Source organism: Theobroma cacao, chromosome 9, assembly GCF_053813885.1.
Source record: "Theobroma cacao isolate CCN51 chromosome 9, ASM5381388v1, whole genome shotgun sequence".
Lineage (NCBI taxonomy): Eukaryota > Viridiplantae > Streptophyta > Magnoliopsida > Malvales > Malvaceae > Theobroma > Theobroma cacao.
The window spans coordinates 42,324,595-42,343,227 of record NC_142647.1 but is presented as its reverse complement, the minus strand read 5'-3'; the positions used below and the strand labels follow the sequence as shown (position 1 = coordinate 42,343,227).

The window sequence follows — 18,633 nt, the reverse complement described above, 5'->3', positions numbered from 1 at the left end:
TTAAAAATTATCATTATATAATTTTTTAAAAAAAATTAAAAAAATTCAAGGAGGATGATGGTGCTCCCTTGATTTTTTTTCTATTTTTTTTGACAAAAAACTATATAATAGTAATTTTTTAAATTAATAAAAAATAAAATTATCTTTTAAATATTGCCACATCATCAAACTAATAAAAAACACTAACGTTTGACTATGAGCTAGATTTATGTATCCAACGAAATATTTTTTTGAGATAAAGTATCCATTTTGAAAATTATTAAATCCGTTTGAAATTTCAATTAAAACTTAAGAAAATGAAATATTTTACCCATATTAATTATTATTTATTAAAATAAAATATGATATGTTTTGGAGTGATACATGTCATGTAGCAAAAAATTAATTCACCTCATCAAGTCATCAATAAACATCACATCATCAAAGTTAAAAACAAAATCTTATCATCGTTGTTGCTTGTCCTTAAATCATTAAAATTGGATTAAAAGACTAAAATTTTTCAGAATTGATTTTGTAAAAGAATCAAATTCAACCTCTAATCATTTATTTATGTATACAAAAAAATGCCCCGATAAGCTTTAGAGTGTGGGTTCCTCTTCATTTTGGACCTCCATCAACTAGTTATGGGTGACATTTAAGAAGAATATTCAATGGGCATTAGGAGATGGACTCACAACACGGTTTTTGATGGATACTTGGGTGGACGAGTGTCCTCTTGTTGAAGCTATGAGATCAATGGGATTCTTATTCGAAGACCATAGCTGTGTTTGTATTAGAGGATGGTGAATGGGATTTCAACAGCTTGTCGACTTACCTTGCACTTAACTAAATTACATTGCTCTTCGAGACCTTTGCACCTTATCATGTTATTCACCTTGACAGACCATATTGGGCTTTATCATTTTTGGGATATTTTACAGTGGCTTCAACATATCATTTTTGAGGGATCTTACTGATTCAGATTCAACCTATAGCTCAGGAAGGTAGCAATTAGCATGGAAGTAGGAAGGGCCTGAGAGAATCAGGATGTTTATTCTTCAATACTTACATAATCGGCTTCTAACAAATTAAAAAAGATGCTGCAGTGTTGAAATTCCTATTGCATGACTATATATACAATATGGTCTTGGCTTTGAAAAAATGTTGAGGTGGCAAACACTGAGAATGGGGGACACTTATCCAGTTCTTGAAAAGAAATTCTGGTCAATTGGAAAGTTCCTTCATTTAGTTGGATTTCATTAAATTCAGACGGTCCTTATCGGAAGTCAACTGAGCAAGAGGCAGCTAGTGGTGTTTTAAGATATCCAACTAGTCAATGGAAGGTTGGATATGTAATGAGACTTCGTAAATGTTCAGCTTACAAAGCTAAGCTTTAGGGAGAACACAGAGAGCTTAAATATGCATGGGACCTTGGCTTTCAAAAAATAGACTTACAGGTAGACAATAAGCTAGTTGTTCAAGCATTTTCTTCTCAAATAAATCATTCATGTGCAAATTCAGATTTGATTCAAGTTATTCAAAGCTGGATTCAAAGACATTGGAAGGTTCAAATTTGTCATGGGTTTCAAGAAGAAAATATAGTAGCAGACTAATGGCTAATGAGGGATTCTCTATTATTGAAAACTTCCTAGTTTTTTCTAATCCTCCAAAGAAGGTTAGAAGTTTATTATTAAATGATGTAATAAGAGTTTTATTTCCTAGATTGATCAGGCAATAAAAATTTATTCTTTCTCTAAAACAAATGTACTAATTGATTTTAAAATACTTAAATATAATCTCTTATTTAGTTTGCTTTTACTCTATATAAGATGATGAAAAAATGATTCCTTAATTTCTTTTCTCTTCGCTTATTGGTTTAACAACTTTTATTCATATAAGATTATGTTACAGAAATAATTCAAATTAGACCCAACTTTTGTTACAAATCTTGGAAAAAACATTTGTTACCTATAAACTTTTACCAAAGTTTCAATTTTCTCCTTTTACTTTGAAGGGCTAGGGATGGCAATAGACACATTATTATAGAGTGCCCGCAGGTACTCGACTTGGTTATATTAGGTTATGGTACTTTATAATCGGATTTGGGTACCATCCCTTGGGTACCTGTTACTCGAACCCCGATTATGTTAATATTCGGATTCCATGAGTACCCACCTCAAACTATATTTCAATACCTGTTTATATATATTTTATTGTTATTTAAAAAATTAAATTAAAAATACACACTTTTACTGATGTTTAGATTCGAACTTATGTAAAAAGAAAAAATATTCAAAACTTTTACCATGTTTACAAACAATTTCTTTTATTAAATGTTGACAAATATATTAAAAAGTATGGTTACTTAAATTATTAATGTGATGATATTACTATATTTAAATTAAAAAATTATTAGATTATTAATGATGTTTAAAATAATATAAATATCATATTATATTATAAGGGAATATAATTACCATTATATATATAGTTTTAATATAATTATATTTACTTTTTATTTTGTATTAACATTACAAAAATTATAACTTATAATATATATATTTAAAGAGAGTCTTTGAGATTAGAATAGTTTTGGAATTTAATTTTTTTTAATTTCATGTAATTAAAGACAAACCTATATTGTTAATAAAATTAATTCATGAAATTATGATTATTAATTAACTTGTAATGTTTTTTTAATATATATACATTATATATATTGGGTTCATTTATAAGAAATATAATTACTATATTATATAAATTAATACTTTTAGCATATATATACTTTTAATATAAATATAATTATTTTCTATTTTATGTTAATATTATAAAAATTATAACTTATAAAATTATTAATTATAATATATACTCCTTTGTTTTTATAAACTTATAATATACAAACCTTAAGAGAAATTATGAAATTATAATAGTTTTGAAATCTAGTTATTTTTTTTAATTTGATGTAATTAAGGACAAACCCATATAATTAATTAAATTAATTCATAAAATTATGATTATTAATTACCTTGTAATGTCTTTTAATATATTTACTGTATATATATTGGGTTCATTTATAAAGAATATACTTATTATTATATATATACTAAAATATTTTTAATTTGTGTATATATATATACACACTTTAAATATAAACATATTTACTTTCTATTGTTGTTAACATTATAAAAATTATAACTTATAAATTATAATATATATATGTTTTTTTATATAAACTTATAATAAACAAACTTAATTATTTAAAAAGAAGTTATGAGATTATAATAGTTTTGAAACTTAACTATTTTTTTTAATTTCATTTAATTAAGGACAAACTCATAAAATTAATTAAATTAATTCATGAAACTATGATTACTAATTACCTTGTAATGTCTTTTAATATATTTACTTTATATATATTAGGTTCATTTATAAGGAATATAATTATTATTATATATATACACTAAATGCTTTTAATATATATACTTTAAATATAAATATATTTACTTTTTATTTTGTGTTAACATTATAAAAATTATAACTTATAAAATTTTTAAGTATATATTATATACACACACTTTCTAGTATATAACTTATAATGTCTTTTAATACATACACTTTGTATTATATATTATATTTATTTATAAAAATATAATTATTATTATTTAAATTAATAATTTTTAAATAATAAAATAATATTGATTTTTATTCTAAAAAATAATAATATTGATTTTTGTAATTTAATAATAATAATAATAATATATTAAAGGTAACAACCATAGTCACTCTTTTCTTTTCTTCTCCCCGCTAGTTGCTCCTTTTTTCTTGTTTTCTTCCTCGCTACTAAGTGGTAGTTCTTCTTTTATTCGTTCTTCTTCTTTCCTTCCTTCTTCTTTTCTTCCCCTAACCAACCTTTCCGATCCTCCATCATTGTCGCTCCATTTTTTGTCCTTCATTGTTGGTAACCATAAATATTTTAATATTTTTTTATTTTAATTGAGTTTTTAAATAAGTTTAGGTAATTATAAGTTAGTGAAAATGTATTAAGAATAAGATTAAAATAATAATTTTTAAAATTATTTAAAATAATTAATAGAGTTTAAATATTTAATTTTTTATAAAATTAAAATTTAAATATCTTAAAATTAATAAATACTTTATCCGTCGACAACCCTACGAAAAGCTACAACTACAAAGATTTTCTCTTAAACTTCTTAATATGCGCAAAAAGAAAAAGAATTAGGTGATTTTTTTTCTCATTTAAATTTAAATGTCAAATCATCAAAAAGAAAAAGAAAAACCTTTCATGGCCCAGAATCAGCATGCGTTCCATGGGGCTTGTGTTGCATAGCATATTGCTCGATAATAATTGTTGGCTGAGAAGATGGGTTCTTTATCAGGTTTCTGTCCACGTGGCTCAAACCCAAAGAATTGCTCTAGAATAATTGTGGGCTGAGAAGATGGGTTTTCTATCAGGTTTCTGTGCACGTGGCTAAAACCCAAAGAACAACCATAAAAGTCAAAAAGGAAACAACATTTGCAGTTACAGAAAATAACATAAAAAATCATCAACTCAACTCAAAATGAGTTGCAGTTTCACTTGAATAAATTCAAAAATATGGAGCATTCGTCTTCTTCATCAGTGTCAAGCTTAAGCTTAAAGTTAAAACCTCCTCCTTCATTAATGACCAGTAACCTTAATGCTAACTCTTACTGGAGGAAGAGGAAGAAGGGAAGGAATTGCTTGCTTCAAGCCTCTGCAATTTCTTACCAGAAATTCATTCACTTTGCTCTCAATGAAACCAAACGCCATTCTCTTTTGCTCCCCTCTCCCCTCCAGGTAATGGGTTCCTTCTTTCTTCTTTTTGTACCTTTTAATGAGAATTTTTGGGTTCTTTTTGGTTATTCTGATTTAATTATTCTTGGGTTTAGTGTTGTTTGTAATATTTTTTCCCCATGTATCCTGGTTCTTTTCTATATTGGTTTTGAGCTTTTTGTTTAGATCTCTGAGATTTTTAGATTAGAGTTACCGCTACTGTGTGGATGAATCCTAGTGTTACGTTTATCTATTTCTAGGTTGAGGTAAATTTCACGTAAAAAATAATTAAAGAACAAAGTTTGTGTCTATTTTGATGGTTTGATTATGGAAAATTCTGAGGTAGACTTGTTTATGGGGCATAATTTTTGGCAATATCTTCACAAATTATTACTCTTTTTAGTTGAAAGAAACTCTTAGGCTCAAGTTGGTTGATGCTTTTGCTATTTGCTTTTTGCAAAAAATGAATAGAAAGAAAAAAAAATAAAAAATGAATAGACACAAAAATTATTATCTTATAGTTAATTTATTCATGTAAAGGATTGATCTTTTCCATATGGAAAACAATTATAAATTAGTTATTTTAGTTTAGACTGGCCATTTATTTTCATGCAAATTGGACCAAGACAATGTCTTTAGGAATGTTCTTTGTTTATTTACCATTCTGTAATTTGAGTTCATTTTGAAAAGCAGAAATATTTTAGGATCTACTGAAATCGCATAAGGAGCATCAAGAATGTTGCTACTTGCAATTCACCATGCCTCTTCATTGATGAAAATGGGGGGATTATCTGTTCATAAGACATGAAGGGCACACTTCTTTAGGGTCTTTGTTTGAAGCATGGTGCAGTTATTGGCAGTAGAGCTTATCATTTGATTAGCCCAAATCCAGCGAAAGAGCTTGTCAAGTTCAACTTTTAGGGGTTTCTCATGGGTAACAAGGGTTATTAGGTGTTGGAGCCAGACTAGACAAAGAAGGATTTTGGGCTAATCCATCATTTCTTGCTGCCACTACCATTATTGTTTTTGTTGTTTTGGTTGATGCCGTGATGAACATTGCAACAATTGACATACTGATGTGTAAAAATTTTTGGTGTGCTATGAATTCATGATTTACTGTTGATTTTCCTGCTGTAATTGCAATATAATTTTTTCCACTTTAGGAAAGATATGGTTCTATGATTGCATTGGATGGCAAAACGAGGCTTGAAATGCTATCATTTGAGGCTCCTAGAATCAGACTACTTCGAAGTATAAGCATTGAGGGTGAAGCTATGCAGGTATGACCTTGTAATTTGTTACCTTTAATGTTTTGAGTTCTTAAATTAGAAAAATCATCAAGTTAGTCTTGGGTTTTATAACTTGACAAACTTCCGAGTTTTCTTCTTAAACTATTTGTAATTGTTAGAACTTGTCATTATCTGTACTTTCTCATATTGCTCCTTGACATTACACTCATGAAAATTGTAGTAAGTTCTTTATATGGCTCATAGATCATTAGAAGCTGTGATCTAGCTCTAATCCAAATATCTAATGCATCTTCTTCTCTTGATAAAAGCCTTATTGTTTTTTTTTTTAACTAACTTGGTCTTGCCATGCTTTATTTTGTTTTGTTCTTGATGTGGGAGTCTATAGAAATGTCACCGTTCAATTGTTAACTAAGAGTTACTAAAAGCTAGATTTAAAGTTTGAAGGCATCAATACATTATTGCGGAAACTATATCAGTGTGTAAGTATTCACGCTTGTCACGAGGGTGACTCGGGTTCGATCTCCGGTAACGGTATCAAAAACTTATCAGTTAAAATTTTACCTACGCAAGTATAAGCAGAGTATCTATACTATAAAGAATTAATTTAAAATTTTACTAGGTACTAAAATTAGAACAATTTAACCTTATCCAAACAATCAAAATTAAACAACTAAATCAATTACTAAAACTAATTAACCAAAATTTAAACTAAAAAAAAAATCAAAGTAAAAGTCAAATCAAACAAGTTTAGGATTACAATATCCTTCATACTTCATCTAAATCTTACCTCTTTTCCTTAACTTATTTCAATGGGTTGAATTGCTAACCTAGAGTCCTCAATTATTTATAAAAGTTTCCCGACTCGTCTTATAAAAATATCTATTTTAACCAAAACACTATATCTTATGTGAATTGAAATTAAATTAGACTCATTAAGTTTAGGCTCTAATTCTAGCTACATACGACATATATGTATATTCTCATCCTATACACAAATCAATTAATATGATCATATTCTATTTTAATTTTAGTCTACACTAAACTCCCTTTCCCAAATTTGTTTAGGTTCCTAGATCAATTTAATTGGTGGCTAATCAATTAAAAAACATTAAGAATAAATTGAAATAAATAATTCAAATCCAATTGAAGCAAGCAAGAAAGAGATTTAAAAATTTAAATTACATGTGAGTTCAATTGCAATCCTAGAAAAATAAAATTAGTGACTCAGAATTGCATAGAGAAATAACAATATATAAATTTATACTCATAATTGCAAAGACAAAAAACAATATATAAATTTCAACCATTGAGAGTAACAAGAAAAATAAAAACTAAGAAAGAAAACAAAACAATTATGTACAGCCTTGCTTTTCGAGTTTCTGTCTCGACTTTCAGTTTCTTGAATCTTTAAGGGTTCTCTCTTTGATTTCTCCTAAAACATCATATTTATATTAACAATTTTAATCTAAAATTCCCTAAGTTAACCTACTCACTCTAACTTTTGGGCTTAAAAGTGTAATGAAGCCCAAATATCAAATATCATCTTTAAAATTTCCATTCTCACAGCATTTTACCCAGTCATCTTCCGATGTGATTTTCTCTATCTTTGAGGTAGAATTGGGTAAAGTGATATTTATGAAAGTTGTAGTGTTGTCTCTTAGCTTTTCAATGGCGCAAGAATCGCATCATTTGGACATCTGGAGTAGGGGTGTGTAAACAGTTATTTCGGTTAGTTCAGTTTTGGATATCTAATAACCAAACTAACTGAACTCATAGTAAAAAATAATCGAAACCAAATTGAATTCTACAAATAACCAAACTAACCGAAACCGAACTAAGTCGATTAGTTCTGTTTGGTTTCTGAAAATCGAACTTGGGAAATTTTGATTTTTTTTGTTTGTATAGATTTATTTATGTTGTATTTTTTTTTATAAATCAATACTACAAAGATATTAAAAATGATAATAAAAAATTATAATAAAATAGATACTTATACAAACAACAAGAAGTAATTAAAAACATAAATAAAAACAACAATAAATAGTCTTGAGCAAATAACAACAAATCATTAACAATATTCAACAATGGATAAAAAAAACAACAAATAGTCTTCAACAAATAATAGCAAATCATTAACAGTCTTCAACAATGGATAAAAACAACAAACAGTCTTGAATGCAAATAATCTTCAAAGATTACTTCCTCACCAATTGCCTCTTGATGCCATTAGCAACTTAGCATAAACACAGGTTATACCTTAAAAGTTGAAAAACATTAAAAAAAAATCATTAGTTTCAAATAGACTAAAAAAAGGTAAGTTAGAACATATTAAATATTTTATAAATTCAAATAGACATTAGATAACATTAGTACATTACTTAATTACCTCAAAAATTATCAAGTACATTGTCCACTGCAATCTTAGAAGTAAATGTCTATGGCCTTTGGGAATGCTTGGTAGTCATGAATCTTTGTTAATAAAATATGTAAAGCAACAGAGGAAACACTTTTCTAACACCTAAAGCAAACCCTTATTTATGGCTGATTGATTGAACCTACGCTGAATTTTGGAGCTAAAACTACTTTACAATGAGCTCAAGTAAAGTTAGACAACATAGACTTGGTTTGAAGAAATACTTTACAGCTATTTGGTCAATACCCAAAACCTGAAGCACTGCATGTAATTTATTCCTCTTGAAAAGCTCTTTCCTTCGTAGTTTTTCCTAGGAATCAAGCAAGGAATCGCAAAAAGTTTTATCCTTATTGTCCCAACTCCAAGGGCTTAGTTCCTGCTGACATACCCTTTATAAAGCCTCAGTTTGTGCAACATTTTTCTCATCTCTCCTCCTTTGATCGACCAGTTGAAAGTCCAAACAAGGAGGAGAAAGAAACATCTTTCTATGTTCTTTTAAGACTTACAAACAAAGCAATATAAAAACAGAATAAAAGCAGAGCATTTTATAGGGTATTGATCTAGGTTCAAACAAAGCCTACTGATTCTTCCTTTCATGCATTCTCAACCTAGTTGGTGTATTACATATTACTAACTTTCTTTCTGTCCTATTTCCATGAACCAAACAAACTCACCCACCCTGAACAAGCGATAACCAAAATTTTAACAAAAAAAAACTTACTCATGCTCAAAATTTCAACCAAAATTTGAACCCACCCTTGAACATTGAACAAAAGGAACCGAAATGAGAACCAAAAAAAAAATAAAAAACTTACTTGATGTGGGAAGGGTGGAGGATGGCAGCAAGCAAGAGTCAAGAGGAACCGAAGTGATGAACTAAAGTGGAGAGAAGAGAGTGGAGACGGCAGATAGAGTAATAGCTGAAGAGAAGAGATTAGGTTTAGGATTTATTTCCTATGTAAAATCCCCATAATACCCTTACTCAAGTTCGGTTAGTTCAGTTAGGAAAATACCTAACAAAACTGAACCAAATTAATTCTAATAACCGAACTATCCTAATCGAATTATCCGAAGAACTAAACTAATAAAATTGAAAAAACTGAACTCACTTCGGTTTGGTTTGCGTTTGCACACCCCTAATCTGGAATGTGAGTTATGGTCAAAACAATTAAACATATGCAAGCAGAATTTTAGATCTTTTAAACACCGTACTTTCCAAAATTAAGCCCTGTTCCCTTAAATCCTACAAAAGCATACAAACTAATAAATAATAGCCAAATTAAAGTAAATAAATATAAAATTAAAATAACTTAATGAAAATAAAGTAATTATAAAAACAACTAAAAATAACTAGATTCTAATTAAAAATTAAGCACTTAGCTAATATTTAATAACAAAATTGGACAAAAATAATTCCATAAAATAGAATTATCATATAGCCTTCTAGTTTCATGAGAAATTTGTCCCAAAAACTGGTTGAGGTCCAGTATAGAAAGGTAGAAGAAGAAACTACTCACAGAACAAGTGGATGTAGGGTTTTAAAAAAACAGAGAGAGATGCTCTTTCTATGTCTTGGCTATTTAGGTCTTTGCTTTCACCTTAGTTAGTGCAAGTGATTATTGCATTAGTAAAAGCCATGCCGTTTGTCTATTATTTTGTATATACTATGGTTTGTGCTTTTCTTGATACAACCTCTGTTTGGTCTTTCTCTTGGGTAGGTATTGGATTTTGCTGCCTTTCCAAAACCAGAATTTGATCTACCCATATTCTGTGGCAACTTCTTCACTGCTGCCAATACAAACATAGTCGTGCTGTAAGTTTTCTTTATTTTCTTTCATTATTTGTGGAACATGATGTTTACTCAATTAGAATGAATAACACAAAAGTCGAAAGGTGTTTGCATAGGCTTGTCACCTTGGAATTCATTCCTCTAGAAAAATCATTGAATAGAGGGGATCGATCCCTTTAATAATGGGATTGATCCTTCTTTGAAAGCTTTACAGATTTTGCTTATGGAAAGGAGGAGATTGATCCTTTGAGCTAGTGTAGCTAATATCAGTTAAAAATTGCTGGTTTTATGCTGCCAAATTCGGGATTTTTGAATTTTAACCAAATTTGAAATTTCAAACATGTTAAAAAATCACTGTTAACTTGTGGGAATCAAAAGTTTGGGTCAAAAACAATTTTTGAACCATTTTGGCATTGTTTTTTCAGATATCCCAACCATGCCTTTTTTGTATTCAAGAGTATTAATGGTATAGACACGATTTATGCATTTGAAACATTTGAAATAATGTTAAGCAACTAAGGTACAAGCAAGCGTGACCAGCAAATCCATATTTCAAGCTTTCAAGGGTGCAAACTCAAGATTATACAACAAAAAAAACCTTAAATACCCTTGTAGCATTAAAGCATGGTATCATTCACTTAAAAGGTACAAAACAAGTTCATAAGAATTTTAGTACACAACAAACTTGTTTAAGTCATTCAAGGTACTTTCAACATGTTCAACATGAGTGAATTTTTTTTCAATCAAGGACTTTAGGCCTTGACCAAGTCAAATTGTTCCACATATCACTTAAAAGGCATAAAGTTCATTAAAACCATAATTGTAGCACCAAATTCACTCAAACAAGTTTAAATATGGTAAACTAAATAGTATAAACCATTTAAAGCTTAATATACTCCAGGTTTTGAGTTTTTAGTACGGCAAACCCTATTTTTGCTTGGAAATGCCATGTGAAATAGTCAAAACTTGTCAAGCTCATTTTTAACCGTTTTGAACTATTTCAACAAGTTCCAGATGATTAAAAAAAAGTTGTTCAAGTGGTCATTTGACCTTATAACCAAGGAAATAAAAATATTAACTCTGGGAACTTCGCTTTTCAAAAAAAAAAAAAAACTCCGGGAACTTCATATTTCCTTGAAAAGGTTACAAGAATAGGCAAATATATTTGGAATGCATTTTAAGCTCTTTAAACCATTTAGAAAAGTTTGAATCAACAACATTAAATTGTTCAAATTCATGCCCATGTTTGTTTAAAAGTAGGATTTGTACTTGTAAGCTTGAAAAAGCCTTGAAAACTTGCATTTTAGCACTTAAAGAATTAAAATCATTTCAAGTTAATCAAGTTTCTTTGTTTGAACAAGTTTAAATAATTGAACTCAAGATTTTAAAAAGTATTTTCTCTTTGAAAAATTGTTGAAATGAAGTGTCACATTTTAAGGCTTTATTTTGCGAAAATGATTTTCAAAGTGTAAATCTTGAAATCTCAAAATTATTAAGCTTTTTATGGTCCCACTAAGTTTGTGCATAAATACAATTCAATCAAATATTAAGCACAAAACTCAATTGCACCAAGCATGTCAAACATATACCATAATATCAAGCATTTAAGTACAAGGATGTGCTTATGTTCATTCTCCCTTAAATTGAAATATAAATATGTCTCAAGAATATAAGTACAAAAATCAATTTCACTAAGCACGAGAATATATTTATAGCAAGATTATCAAGCATTCAAGATTTAGAACAAGTGGATACTCAATTTTAGGTTTATACCTCCAAGATTATGCAACTTATAACATGTATCACAATAAATGAATTTTGCATAATCAAGACATATCAGTAAATCTCAAAGGAGAGTTGTCAATAAAAATTTATGCACCTAATGTTCAAATAAGAATGGGTAACCGAATTTTTCATTCAAATGAACGAATAGCTTTTGGCATAGAGATTGCCCGTTCTCCATTTTATGTGTTTAGAGAGCATCCAATCTTCAAGAAAATATTTGTTTCTCCTTGCTCTAACGCACCTACAAGAGACATTTATCACTTGGTTCTTGGTACCCAAATTCCTTTGAGTCCTTGAGGGTTGGTGACCATATCTCTTGTCCCTTGAGGAACCCATACTTGTCTAATCTTAAAAGGAGCATGTCTTTTATTAGGACAAGTGATTGAAGAATGACCATGAAAAATTACAATGATTGCTATAGCTCATTTTGGCACATAAGTTTTTCTTGAAAAGCTCTTGTTCTCATTTATTAATTCTTCATATTTCTGTTCAAAAATCTCATTTTTCTTTTGCCATGCTTCAAAATCCATTTTCAATTTCTCATTTGTCTTTCTAAATCAATTTTTGTTTTCATCAATAATTCATTTTCAACATTGAACTTCGAAATCATTTTCTTATATTTCAAATTCATTTTTCATATTCAATTGCGAATTCTTCAAAAGCTTCTTGCAATTCTCCAAATGAATATGAATTAGGTTCTCAAGGTGAAAAATTTACCTTGGGTTCTTCAAGAGCCATGAGGCATGATTTGATTTGCTTTGAGGATTGACTTTCATGTGATTCCTCATCTTTATTTGTCTTGTGTCACTTGTTGAACATTGACTTTCACAAAGCTTTTCTTCCATTTCCTCTTCCTTTTTTGTTATCCATACAATTCTTCTATCTTTTCCCATATTTCTTTGGCAACGGAGCACTTTGAGATCAAGTTGAAGTTGTTGAAGTCTAATGCCTTATAAATTACATTCATGGCGCTTCCATTAACTTGCATAAGCTCTTTGTGTTTCTCAATCCACTCTTCACAACTTGGATTCTGGAAGAGCTTCAAAGCCTTCAACTATAACTTTCCATAGTTGCATGTCTTGTGCCATTATAAACACTTTCAATCTTGCCTTCCATTAAGTAAAGTTAAAATTGTCAAGCATCGGAGGTATGTTGATGGAATCTCTCTGAACATATTCATTTGAGCCATAAAATCACTCTAGGTTGCTAGATCTACAAAATAGAATCCAAACTCTGTTACCAATTGTTAGCTTAATTAGAATGAATGATCCAAGAGGAAGTGAATTGGATTTCTAAAAATCTTCTTTACAAAATAAACTTTAAAAGAAATATAACAAATATTAAGATAGTTAACAATTCAATAATTTTTTAATTGAAAGTAGATGCAATAACGATAAAGAGTGAAGTGTAGTGAGTATTGCAAACTTGATTTATAGAGGTTCGGCCCTTCCTCTTGGATTTTGCGTTCTCTCCTTTAGCTTGCTAAGGAGTTGAATCCACCATTAATTTCAATCAATACAAATACCCTTTCAAAGGTTTAGGTATAACCTCTCTATCTTTTACGGCTTAGATAGAACCTCTACACAATACTTTTTAAAGGCTAAGGTGTAACTTGCTTATCTTTTAAAGCTTAGCTGGAACCTCTAAAGATTTGAGTGTTTGAGAAAACATACAAGGAAGCAGACCTCTAATAAGTGGATATTGCTTAGTGAGTACAAGTTTACAAGGAGACAATATTGAAGATGATTATAAAGAGTAGAAATGAAAACTCAAATGGATTGAAGATCAGTTGAAGGCTTTGAAAAACTTGGAAAAAAATGAAAGCTTGCTTTCAACTTGTTTCTTGTTTCTTATCTTACTCTTCTACATAGATGACCAAAGATAGTGTATTTATGCGTGCAAATCTTGTTGGAGCCAATGCTTAGCGTTGAATATAAAAAGAGTTGTGGCTTTGCTGAAATTCTACTTTCATTACTACCAATGCATACCTTTGGGATTGATCCTGCACTTGAAATTTAGAAATCTATGAGGGGGGGATTGATCCCTCAAATGGTGGGATTGATCCCTAGCAAGCAGCAAGGGATCTTTTTGCTTCTGTCCAAAATGGATTGATCCCTTAACTCTTGGGATCAATCCTTGTAGCTTTGGCTGGGGTGCTTTTTACTTCTACGGGATTGATCCTCTAACCCTTGGGATTGATCCTTGTGGCTGTTATATTAAAAAATCCTCTTAATTTGAACCTTCTTCATTCAAGAATCATTTTTCCTATTTAGTATGACTTTAAATACTTGATAAATACATGAATTGAATTTCATTAAGTTTTTAAGATTTTTGTATGTTTCTTAAGCCTACAAGGAATCATTTATTTTGATGAATTCAAAATAAAACTTATTATAGCAATTTGTTTATTTGCTTTTGTCATTTCAAAATAGGACTAAATTTAAAGCTAATACATGATAAGGAGACAACTTCTCTTAAGTGCACAGTACTCAAGTCTCTTTCCTTGTCATTCTTTTGTAGCAGACATATCTAGTGTTGTGGAATGAGATTTTCTGTTGCATTGCCCATGGTGGCTAAATAATTTCTTGTGTTGGCTTCCATTTCTGCACTTGTTCGTGGGTCAGTGCTCCTCATCACTTGACATTCTAACGGCACACATGGCAAATCAAAGAGTGATGAAGTCAGTTTAAATAGAATTTGAATTAACTTCTTAAATTTGTTTAGCTCTAGAGTTATACCATGTGAGCCCTAAGGAGACACATTAAGGAGCCATGGTGGAAGTAGAAACAGTTTATAGGCATGCAAGATGTTGCAAATTACCAGTGAAACCACCAATTGTATATGTCTGCATTTTATTACTTCTTTGGGTATTTCTGATACTTTGAGCAGCCATCTGCCTCCTTCTGTCCTACAAAGAGAGAAAGAGATGACAAGAGAAAGAGCCAGATTGACATCCTTATGATACAAGATTAATTCGCACTAAGTATAGCTTTTTCTGTTTTGTTGTGTATATTAGTTTTATATTTCCAAGACTCTATGCAAAGTTTGTATGTCTAGTGATTCTGCTCATGGTTGACATCAAATGTTTGAAAAATAATTCATGGAGGCCTTAAGAAATTTGCTTTGTTAGATTGAAAGGAGAACTCACAGCTTTGGAACTTATCCTTGATTGATCATTTATAGGGACCTGAACCCTTTGCATGATGTCAGTAGTCGAAGAGGCTATAAGGAAAGGTACTATGACAGCTTAATGCCTTTAGGTCTCAAGTATACTGAGGTAAATGAGATGTTTGGAACCAGCACATTATGTAAATCCCGATTTTGATAATTATTTTAATCAGTTTACTGATCGTCTCTAAAATTTATGCGATGGTGACTGAACACAGATTTCATGCAGCTTTTACCTTGGGGGGGAAAGCTTACAAGTGAATCTATAAAGTTTTTCTCACCAATAGTGATATGGACCAAGTTTTCTTCAAGCAAATCCAAACATGAAGTTCTATATTCTGCATTCATGGAATACTACAAGGTAGATGTATTCTTCTGGAAAATGTTGTCATTGCCGGACGTAAATTGGGAATGATAATTGGCGTTGTTGTTTGTCTCTTGGAAACTGTGCTTAATTTTCCTACTTCATGATGCTCTATTAGACATGGATGGAGCTAACGGAGCAAGCAGTGGAGGATACTGATCCATCTCAAATTAGGTGCAATCGTGAAGCACAGCATAGATATCTAACATGGAGAGCAGAAAAGGTGATTATTCCATGTTTTCCCTTTCCCTTACGGTCTTTTTGTTTTTATGAGCCTATCATGTCTGTTAGCTTCAGATGGGGCCTTTGGAGTTGATTTTTTCATTGCAGTTCAACGAAGATAAAATAATTGATTGTAGTTGCAAATGGATTTTTTAAGTTTTTGAATAGGGAAAGAGCAGATAAAACTATCTACCTAGAATTGTTTGTCATCCCCATGATATTATGTAAAGAAGTAACTAAATGCATGTCACTCTTGCTTCTTTGATCAACTCAGCATCGTCCTTGGTTTTAGTTGCTGAAATTTCCTACTTATTAAATTATAGAAAAGCTTGCGTTATAACTTATTGGACCATACCCTATTTATCTGTTTGGCGTATCCATATTGAGGATGGAAACATGTCATTGACTCATTATTAATCAACTAAAGCTTTTGCTATACTCTTTTTTCTAATGTGGTACTATAGGTAACCAAACAATCCTGTGTTCAATTCTTGGGACTTTTCATTCTAGTTATTTCAAATTTCAGGGTAGCATGAGACTTAGCCTACAGGTACAATTGAATTGGGTCCACAGGTAAAGTGCAAATGGGCTTGGAATTGATTCCTAGGAATAACATATTGTAGACTTCTACATGTATTCATTGCTTGCATCAGACCAAGATAAAAGCTTATTTTTTTCATGGATATCCCAGGACAGTGTAGTGTCCCTGATAAACAGGTGGCATACAAAACCTCATCATGAAAATTTTCTTGTGTTGGAAGTTGCATGGTCAGCTGTTAAGCCTAAAAATTAAGTGTGGTTACATCTGAAAAATAATCAAGTAAACCATGAAGATAAGACCATATTCTTGCTTTGTGCAAAAAGCAATGGTTAGATGAGGGGCACTTTGTATCAGATAATATTTTCTTCCTGACTTTGACACTTATGATTCAATATCATTGGATAAAGGATCAAGAAGAGAGTGTGAGTTGACTGGTTTATTTTCTTAGATGATATTTAATCTTAAACATTTGCAGGTGCTATTGTTTTATTTTGTTGATGTTTTTGGTTCATATGAAAGCAGGATCCTGGTCATGGAGTTCTAAAAAGGTTAATTGGTGAGAAGCTTGCCAAGGTATATTTTATGAATCAGTGAATTTAACGATTCTGTGCCAATTTGCCCTTATAGTTGCTTACTAACATTTGACACTTAATCCTTAGGATTTATTGAGAAATTTCCTTTTTAGTGGCATTGATGAGCTAGGAAGCAAAACATTCCTTGATTACTTTCCTGAGTACCGGAGTGAGGATGGGGCTATAAATGAGAGGCGAAGCATCATTGGGAAGTCCTTTGAAACTCGCCCTTGGGATGCTAAAGGAGAATTTGTTGGTAATGACTTGAGAAAATAACTTGTTACTGTGGATTTCTTTCAGCTCCTAGTTTTCCTTGTTTCTATCTTCTCTTGCGTGCTTGTCTTTTGTATTGTTTTAATGTTCCAATCATTTTGTCTTAAGAGTTGTTTCAACCATTCTAAGGAATTGTTCTATGTTATAGTCATTTTCAGAGTATTTAAAAGAGAATGGCTGTATTCAGCCTAATTATTTTTGTAAAATGGTTATCAAAGTTTTGTTTTGTATTCATAATTTTACAGACTGATTTGTACCTTGGTATGACATTATTACTGCGGTTCCCTTTGGGTAGCTGATCCACATAGCCCATAGGCATAGCTACCTGATGGGAGGGTTTCATGAGTTAGCATTAAAGAGAAGACCAAGATGCAACAAGGTAATTGATTGAGATTGCAATAACAAATTAGATGTGGCAGTTAATGTTATAATATTATGGAACTTGATTTAGGAGAAAAGGGTGTTATTATAGGTAAGCCAAGTGTTATTTCTTCCTTTAAACTTAGGTTCTTAGATTGATTTTCATTAATTCTCACCTATCTAAGTTTTGCTTATTTAAAAGGGAGCCATTAATAATTTAATCAATAATAACCAATAATAAATGCATTAATATTTTGAGGGGAGGCGGTGATAAACGAAAGTTCATATTTGTTAAATTATGAGTATTTTGAACGTATAAATATAATAAAAGTCATATTACTATTGTCACTTGATTAGTTCAAAGTTGGATATTTGTTTCAAAATTTTAACATAGTATCAGAGTAAGTGCTATCCCTTCTATTGGTCTCATCGTGTGTCTCTTTTTGTGATTCATGTCACGTGATAGATTAATAATCTTTGCTCAAGAGAGAGAACATTGGAAGTACTGATAAAAAATAAAATCTCACATTTGTTAATTTAAAAGTACTCTGGATATATAAAATTAACAAAAATTTCTCTACTTATTGTTAATTAGTTTTAGATTGGATGTTTGTCTTCATTTAATATTAAGTATATGTATATATTAATTGTTCAATAATTTTGGTTTGAATTTGTTTTCTCTAGAATTAACAAAAAATATTTACAAGGGGAGGCATATCGCTAAATAAGATATTATCACTGTATCTTCTTTGATTTGGTTTGGTTTGATTTTTTTATTGTTAAGATGAATAAAAAGGAAAATAAAAAGTATATAATATGTTGGGTCATTGAATTAGAAAAAATCGAAATGCTTCAAGGCATGTATTAGTGTCATTGTCCTTAAGGTTTTATTAGTCTTCACTAATTATGTGTAGAAGGGTTACAGGTGATAAGTCTCAAGAATATAATGAAGCCTAATGATTAATTGCGTTTTGCGTTGACAAAATCAATCTATTGAGTATCCACTGATGCAAGACTATCTGGAATTTTATATGATATTCTGCAGTAAAAACCATATAGAAGTAAATTTGGAAGAAATTGAAAAGAAAAGGAGGGAATGTTCTT

General features: G+C 30.2%; 1 protein-coding gene across 2 annotated transcripts; it reads left to right on the top strand.

Annotated features, from left to right (window-relative positions):
* The first annotated feature begins 4,511 nt into the window (after positions 1-4,511).
* Positions 4,512-17,406, top strand: HY2 (phytochromobilin:ferredoxin oxidoreductase, chloroplast / phytochromobilin synthase (HY2)). Of its 2 annotated transcripts, none has more exons than XM_007015136.3 (8): positions 4,512-4,816; positions 5,956-6,072; positions 10,174-10,268; positions 15,213-15,306; positions 15,427-15,558; positions 15,680-15,784; positions 16,847-16,897; positions 17,010-17,150. In XM_007015136.3, the coding sequence occupies exons 1-8, from the start codon at positions 4,595-4,597 to the stop codon at positions 17,016-17,018; spliced, it is 825 nt and encodes a 274-aa protein (XP_007015198.3). In that variant the 5' UTR covers positions 4,512-4,594; the 3' UTR covers positions 17,019-17,150. The 2 variants fall into 2 exon arrangements, with proteins under 2 accessions (XP_007015198.3, XP_007015197.3); XM_007015135.3 differs by having other exon boundaries at positions 4,513-4,816; positions 16,984-17,406.
* The last annotated feature ends 1,227 nt before the right edge of the window (positions 17,407-18,633 follow it).

Coding starts and splice junctions, on each gene's coding strand:
- HY2 (XM_007015135.3), top strand. CDS start 4,595: ATGGAGCATTCGTCTTCTTCATCAGTGTCAAGCTTAAGCTTAAAGTTA. Junction 15,785..16,846: donor TAACATGGAGAGCAGAAAAG/GTGATTATTCCA, acceptor ATATGAAAGCAG/GATCCTGGTCATGGAGTTCT. Junction 16,898..16,983: donor TTGGTGAGAAGCTTGCCAAG/GTATATTTTATG, acceptor CTTAATCCTTAG/GATTTATTGAGAAATTTCCT.